This window comes from Ciona intestinalis, chromosome 7 (genome assembly GCF_000224145.3).
Source record: "Ciona intestinalis chromosome 7, KH, whole genome shotgun sequence".
NCBI classification, from domain to species: Eukaryota; Metazoa; Chordata; class Ascidiacea; order Phlebobranchia; family Cionidae; genus Ciona; species Ciona intestinalis.
This window is the reverse complement of record NC_020172.2, coordinates 5,901,305-5,909,527: the sequence shown is the minus strand read 5'-3', so window position 1 is coordinate 5,909,527 and position 8,223 is coordinate 5,901,305. Positions and strand designations below refer to the sequence as shown.

At 37.9% G+C, this 8,223-nt stretch overlaps 1 protein-coding gene across 1 annotated transcript in view; it reads right to left on the bottom strand.

Annotated features, from left to right (window-relative positions):
- Window positions 1-5,205, bottom strand: part of zf(bbox/ring)-2 (zinc finger protein) — a gene marked incomplete in the record, with an annotated part of 10,420 nt that extends 5,215 nt beyond the window's left edge. The window contains 11 exon segments of the mRNA NM_001078425.1: window positions 192-368; window positions 793-874; window positions 1,153-1,328; window positions 1,862-1,970; window positions 2,385-2,473; window positions 2,838-2,954; window positions 3,238-3,325; window positions 3,815-3,958; window positions 4,459-4,499; window positions 4,812-4,913; window positions 5,125-5,205. Of these exon segments, the coding sequence (NP_001071893.1) occupies window positions 192-368; window positions 793-874; window positions 1,153-1,328; window positions 1,862-1,970; window positions 2,385-2,473; window positions 2,838-2,954; window positions 3,238-3,325; window positions 3,815-3,958; window positions 4,459-4,499; window positions 4,812-4,913; window positions 5,125-5,145 (1,146 nt within the window).
- Window positions 5,206-8,223: the final 3,018 nt, after the last annotated feature.

Here is an 8,223-nt window from a genome sequence, read left to right as displayed (position 1 = left end):
TTAAGTTTGATTGACATGTTATAATATCCAAAATCCTGATCGTGTTTTAAACAGTTAACAACGGTCTATGGGATTCGTGAGGATACGGTTTTATAATTCTTTGAATGTTCTTTGTTTACTACCAAATGGGACGGGAAAATAGAATAAAAAGGTGTCCCATCTTCCCCCACCCCACCATACAGTACAACTTACCAACATTCTCCGATATCAAACTCACTGGCGAACTCGCGCACAATATTCTTGGTCGGATCTCCGCTAGCAAGATGCACCATCTCGATCCTATATTCATATTTCGATGCCTCGTTTAACCCTGAGGTCAACTCAAGAAACACTGAAAGGTATTGACCGCGAACCACGCCATTACCATCCTGAAGATAGAATATGTTGAATGTTAGCATACTGTGTAATGTATTTATATTTCTGTATAATTAAGTAAAGGCCAACTAAAGTAAAAGCCAACTCTGGCCTAAATCCCAGGTCCCGTGGCTTGCCTCACTGTAGGACCTCACCCATATAGAATAGAATGTGCATATACAATGTTGGGGTAATGGGCCAACTCTGGTCTAAATCCCAGGTTCCATGGCATGCCTCACTGTAGGACCTCACCAATATAGAATAGAATGTGCATATACAATGTTGGAGTAATGGGCCAACTCTGGTCTAAATCCCAGGTTCCATGGCATGCTTCACTGTAGGACCTCACAATATAGAATAGAATGCATGCCAAAGCATATAAGACATCTATGTCATAAATAAGATATCTATGTTATATATAAGATATCTATGTCCTACCGGGTATATCTTGAGCCTCCAACTTAGCCCGGTAACATTGAGGGGTTTCGAGTAAACGGGATCCGCACTCTGTTGTAGTTGGCTGTGTAAGGTGTTTATGTTAGCAAGATAGGTGGTAAATGGTAATTATAATAGGGTGGGGAGGATGGGACACCTTTAGCACATAATATCCAAATATCCCGTTTATGTTTAAACAATTAACAATGGTCTATGGGAGTTGTGAGGATACGGTTTTATAATTTTTGGATTTTTTTTTGTTTACTACCAAACGGGATGAAAAAATAAAATGAAAAGGTGTCTCATCTTCCTCCATCCCACTATACCTAAGATTTCAATGTTATTTATAAGATATCTATTCACCTGAACCGAGTTAGAGTGAACGTCTCCAAGTCATAAGTTGGTACGAGTTCGCTTGTAAAGTCCGGGGGCACGGATGCTGTAACGAACGATGCCATCGGTTTCTTATGAATCGCCGTGAACATTTGTAACATTTCCGATGATCGTGCTATCATGTCACTTTTAGTAGAGGAGGACATCTATGGAGAATATGAGTGATTGTTAGTCTAGCGCCTGGCAAAGTGGTTAGCGCGCCTGTCTCTGACCCAGAGGTATTGGGTTCTAGGGTCGCTGCTACCATTGTGGGCGTATGTATCCTTGAGCAAGACACTGAACGGCAATTGCTCCAACCCAGTGGTCACTAATGGGTTGTCTACATTGTCAACCATACAGAAAAAAAACAAACAAAAAAAATTTACCCATAAAGTAACATACTTGGTAACTTGTAAGCTGGCTTGATGTGTATAAACACCCGTGCCGTGTTATAACAACTGTTGTTTTTCGGCCACACGAGGATAAATAAGTTACATTCATTATTATGGGTTACCCTATAATTAAAGAGAAGCTCAAATGAAACTAAAGTAAGCAGAAAAGAAATATAATATACACAGACCTAAAACAGTGGGCTGCTTCTTATATACATAATTGAACCAACATACCTGTCCACAATGGATAGGGGGCTATACTGTTGAAGATGATATAACAAATTCATCATATTAACTAACTACCACACCTGGTGTTGAACTTCCTTTAAAACGCTTTCCAGCATTTCAGTTTCTTGCGTTAGTTGATTCTTTTGTCCCATCAGCGTTATTAATTTGTTCTTTAATTGACCATCTAGTCTGTGATGCAAGGTTGTACATAAAAGGGTGGGGGAAGGCGGGACACCTTTGGCGCATAATATCCAAATATCCTGATCGTGTTTTAAACAATTAACAACAGCCTATGTGAGTTGTAAGAATACGGTTTTATAATTCTTTAAATGCTCTTTGTTTACTACCAAATGTGACAAAAAAAATGAAATGAAAAGGTGTCCCTTCTTCCCCCCACCCTACTATATTTTCTTCGGGGTAATGGGCCAACTCTGGTCTAAACCCCAGGTCCCATGGCATGCCTCACTGTAGAACCTCACCCATATAGAATAACAGCAACTCGACTGTAGCATGGGATTGGTAACCATAGATAAGTCACAACCACACCTCCTTACCACCCCAACCCCATAGACCCAACCAACCACACCCCCTCAGACCCCCCACCTAGCAATCATCATCTCTACAGCGTTACGAATCTCACGAACTCTCTCGTCCTTTGCTGATCGAACGCTCTCTACATTCCTCTCCACATCCTGTGTGATGTCATAAGTGGGTTATGTGATGTCATGAAGACATTGATGATCACATAAACACAAGGATATTTTTATACAAAACACAATCGGGCTGTTTGGTTCTAACTGCTACCATTGTGGGCGTATGTGTCCTTGGCCAAGACACTTAACGACAATTGTTCCAACCCAGTGGTCACTAATGGGCTATCAAAATCATAAGCCATTCACAAAAACAATCATCCACAAAGTTACATACGTGGCAACTTGTAAGCTGGCACGAGGTGTATGAAACAGAACACCCGTGTAATAATGACTGTCGTTACCTCAACGTGCAAGGATAATCAAGTACAACATACATAGTACAACACACACTACCACCCCCCACCTGAACAAGAGATATAAGTTCCATCAACCGACGTCGTATCGCGCTTTCCTCTTCGCTTATCTGCGCTACATGTTGCGCGTATACCTCAGTGAGGGGCTTGAATGTGTGGCCCCCATGCTGTGGTGTGGGGGTTATATATAGGATAAATATGCAATGTATTGTAGTAGATAGTAGGCAGGGGCAGAACTACTAGGGGTTATATGGGGATAATATGCAATGTATAATACTAAATACCCCCACCACTCGAGGATAAATAAGTTATATATAATCAAACTTTCAGTTACACAAATATACATATATGTAAAGGAATGAAATACAAAACACATAATAAGCGACACAAACATTGTACCAGCAATGTTTGCAACACAATACAAGTTGTGCAACAACATACATAACCCACCGTGCCCGCCCACAACGCACATTGATGGCAGATACATAACTGGCAAGTCCAGCAGAATACCGTCAACTTTTCATGGTGGGTTTCACACCTGAGGGTAATAGGGTTTAATTTATTTATATTTTCACAGCTAAAAACTTTCATAAATTATTGCTAATTAGTAAAAGTTTAAAACACAAACGTCCACAAAGTAACATACTTATAAGTGAGCACAAGGTGTATGAAACAGAACACCCGTGTTATAACGACTGGCGCTGTCCCGCCATGCGAGGATAAATAAGTTACATACGTGGTAATTCAAAAGCGGGCACGAGGTGTATGAAACAGAACACCCGTGTTATAACGTTGCCCCGTCATGCGAGGATAAATAAGTTACATACGTGGTAACTTGTAAGCGGGCACGAGGTGTACGAAAACTTTTGTTATAACAAGAGTGCAAACATGTCACATTCATTGTTTTATACTTATGCGAGTAGTCTATGTAGTCTTTACGTTAGACTACTTGCATAACGGGCCAAATCTGGCTTAAACCCCAGGCCCCAAAGTTGCCCAAGCACCTCACCCATGTACAATCACTTACATATCCTTCTTCTCCTCTTGTTGGGTCTGTGGGGATCCCCCCACAGCCCCCTGGGGCCGCACTGGCCCCCGTAACGTGTCAATTTGTTGGGTGAGCTCCTCCGCCCAACGACAGTTCACCAAGTCACTCAACTGTAATGAAGCTCTGGGGGGAATGTCAAACATGAGAGGAAAAAACACAGGTTTAAGCATTTGGTATCCTAATTACTTTTCTGTATTTTTATCTGTTTCTTTTGCGGAGAATGACGATGCCATTTCGGCAAAATATATTTCTCTAGCACTACTAGTGGTTGGACTTGACTTTTGTTGGTTATGTTTTCGTATCACCAGATCATTTGGTGTCCTAACTTATGAATGAATGAACTTATTTATTCACGTGTTGTGGAAACTTAATTAAGTTATAACACCAGTTTATAAAAGTTTGGTTCAAAGTCTATGAACCTTTACCAGATATCAGTAGAAGTATTTTCTCATGTTTAATGCAAGTTTTTTATGAATGAATGAATTAACTGAATCACTTATAAAGTTACAATATGTGTGTTAAAAAGTTGGCTGATGTATTATTGTGTTGATAAATAAAAAGGTGTTTGTGTTTATAAGTTTGGTACACTGCGTATGAAGATATATTTATGTTAATAATATCACCTGCAATGAGGGCATTGTTTCCTTTGCTCCAATATCCATCTCTGTGAATACAATCAGTTTATTTTTAGGCAAAACCAGGAAATTTACTCAATTTAGCATTCAGCCTGTAAAGCTGCCATATTTACAAACTGTCAACATTTTTTTTTGATGTTTAAACAGAGGACGAAGAATCGAAGATGTCTTATAATTAAGGAAGCTTTGTGGCAGCTTTAGCTTTACTGCAATATGGTTAACTTCTAGTTATCCAAAGTTAAAACACATAACCAACAAGTTGCTTCCATTTTACACAATACTTTGTTGCTCGACAGCGAGCATGAGGGACAACCACGACAGCGAGCATGACGCACACTTACCCGGATACACAGATAGCAACAAAGTTTCGAACAATGCGGGCACAACCGTGCGTCTCTAACTTTGCTCATGCAGATGAAACATCGGAACACCTCGGCCATTCTCTGTAATAATTAACATTATTATGTCATAACATAGAATAATTGTAGAATCATATAATACAACATAGAAATCATATATATAATATAGAAATCATATAATAATAGATATAGAAATCATATAATACAACATAGTTACATAGAAATCATATAATACAACATATAAACAATATAATACAATATAGAAATCTTATAACACAACATAGAAATCAAATACCTCCACTTGCAGCTCCTCCATTTTCACTTCAGTTCATGCAGCATAAAATTAATTAAAATATTTTTCTTAATTGCTGAAGATCGAAAATATTAGTTGATGATATTACTTTAATAACAGATGTTTTCTTATTGCCAAGTCACTCCTATAAATATGACATAAATACCCACAAACAATGGGCCTCTATTACTTTGTTCAAGAAGAACATGCATAAAGTTTCCATTTGTTTTTACTGAATTAGATGTCTTTTAAAAATGTAAAAATAGTTTTATTTTCCACTTGTACAATGTGTACACAAACGATAAAACCTGCGTATTAACACATATGAGATGTATGTTAAACTGTAAACATAAATAGGGCAGTTTTCTTTAAAAAGTACCAGTTACGCCAACACCAACAACTTTATCTTGGCTTTCTATACTTTGCCTGTACCCATACACGATACATCTTAATTTGTCGGGCTCGATTTACTTGTAATCTGCGATCGACTAAGTTTTGTTCTTCCATCAACCCAGCGCTTGTAAATATCTCCTTTACTTCACCTTGAGTGAAGAAATAAACCATAGTCCCGTCGCCCCGCGTGTAAAAGTTGTCCGATATGCAACGCCGGTGTTTGAACCTCAGCTGTGCCATGTCGTAACGACCGTAATCACGAAACAAGATGACACCCCCCGGCTTCAGGAGCTTCGCGATCCTCTTCACTGCTCCTCCCATCTTCCGGAACTGAAGAGCTGAGAGCACGAAGATCATGATCACGACATCCAGACTTTCATTAGGAATCGGGAATTCATCTTCTGTTGAAATATCGTGCACGAACACAAACGCAGATTTTGGGTTGAATTCTTTATGATTTTTCACGATATCAACTGCAGTTTGTGAGTAATCGCATCCATACATGAATAAGTTCTCATTATTTACTTTCAAAATCGGGAAAATAGTGTTCCCAACCCCGCACCCTATTTCCATAAACTTTACTTTGGAATCAGACCCCGGAAAACTCCCAACAGTTGTTTCATTGTTACTTAACAATTCCCCATCATTGGTATCATCATTACATAACAATTCTTCATTGTCTTTCGATTCTTTAACCAACAATAGCTCCGGAAACTCCGTAAACAACCAGTGCCGATCTTTAAAAAACTTATTTTCATGTTTTTCGTAAAATTTGTCCCAAAACTTCGGCGCTTCTGACAAAAACTTTTCCTGTTCTTCATCTGGCATAGAGTTCTCTGCTTGTGCCGTAGTTATTTGTCGTGCATTGCTCTCTTGTTCTTCCGTCCACTCCACGTTATCCCACGCATTATGTAGGAAAACTTGCGCATCATCTTTCAAGAAACGATTCCCGAAAGTTGGACGTTTCGTGTCATCCATTATACCTAAGTATCTGCAATAATTATGATGTCATAGTTAGAATTTATGATGTAATTACTATAAAATAGTTGTTTTTTCGAGTAAAACATAAAAACTACAATAAATAAACAGTTACAACTTATGTTACTCTATTCATGATCTTAAAATAAATTATAACAGGTGTAGAAACTTAATTTGATTTACCACTTCAAAAAAGAGAATTTAATAATGAATAAAAATAGAATATATATACACTGAAAATTGTAAGCCACGTCTATAACCTGTAGAAGCCAAAAAATGCATACGTAATAAACTCAATCGCAATATACATTCCCTATGCCTGGTATTTATATATAATTGATTGATACATATGTTACGGACGTGATTATTGATTAGAACAAATGCATCGAAATTCATGAAAAACTCCTACTATTATACAGAAATTTATGCAACCAGGCGTTAAAATAAATAGCTGCAGTTTTGAAATACCAAAAACTTAAAAAAAGGTGCTTAATTCTTACGTTTATTATATCAATATATATATATATTATACGGCCAATTTAATATTACAGTTAACGTAAATAATAGTTTTTGTTATGTTGCAGTTGATAACTAATTGCAAATAAATTAAACAAAAATAACAGTTTTATTACCAAGTAACTAACGCAAGTAAATAAACGGAAAGTTTTTCCGGAAATCCTGACGAATATAATAAACAAACAAATAAATAACCGGCGGAATTTTAACTGCTTTTTGATTTTGGGGAGTAAAAAACATTAACTTTGTATTGGGTGTTGAACGAGATACGACGTAAAAATATACGAAATATAATATAGTAGGGTGGGGGAAGATAGGACACCTTTAGCACATATCTAAATGTCTTGATGGTGTTTTAAACAATTAACAATGGTCTTATATAAGAGTCGTGAGGATACGGTTTTATAAATCTTTGAATGTTTCTTGTTTACTATTAAATAGAGCGAGATAATAAAACGAAAAGGTGTCCTATCTTCCCACAACCTACTATATATACGTGTTTGTAAAAAGTTATTCACAAGTTTAGTATGATTTTGAAACGTGGAACTAGCGAATGACGTCACCATATTTAACAGTAATGACGTCAGTATAGGTCCGTAAATGTGCTCTACAATGACGTCATGCATAAATATTGTTTTTGAATTTATTTTTAATTGCGCAAATTACAACACACGACAAAACCCTAAAATATAGGAGACCTCGTTTACTCATTCTGAAAAATAAAAATAGGATTAAAATACCTTTATAGTTTATGTGGCTGGCGTTGGTGGAAAGCCACTACGGCACGACAAGCCCCCAGCCAATGGTAGTGGGTTTCTACTCTGGTGAGAAACCCTTTGCTGGATAGACCTTACCCAAAGCAAGGAAAAGAAACCCATTGACAAAAATAATACAGCGCAACAATAAACAATCACACCAACAAGCATATAAGAAGCGCAACATGATCATTGAAACATCAACAAACGAGAAGATACAAAATCTTACAGAAAAGCCCCGCAGTGCGCTCGCTACCAAGTGCCCACCTGCAAGGAGTCAAGCCAACAATGGCCCTGCATCACCCGACCGCTTATTAAGAAAACATCCTGGTACCGCGATACCCTCGTCGTATTTTCACACAATATAATATCGTCCGGCTGTTACGCACCGCATCGACCGTTACGACATACTGTGGCTGTTACGAACCGCAAAGCGGCGACGTCCACGTAACAAACCCGC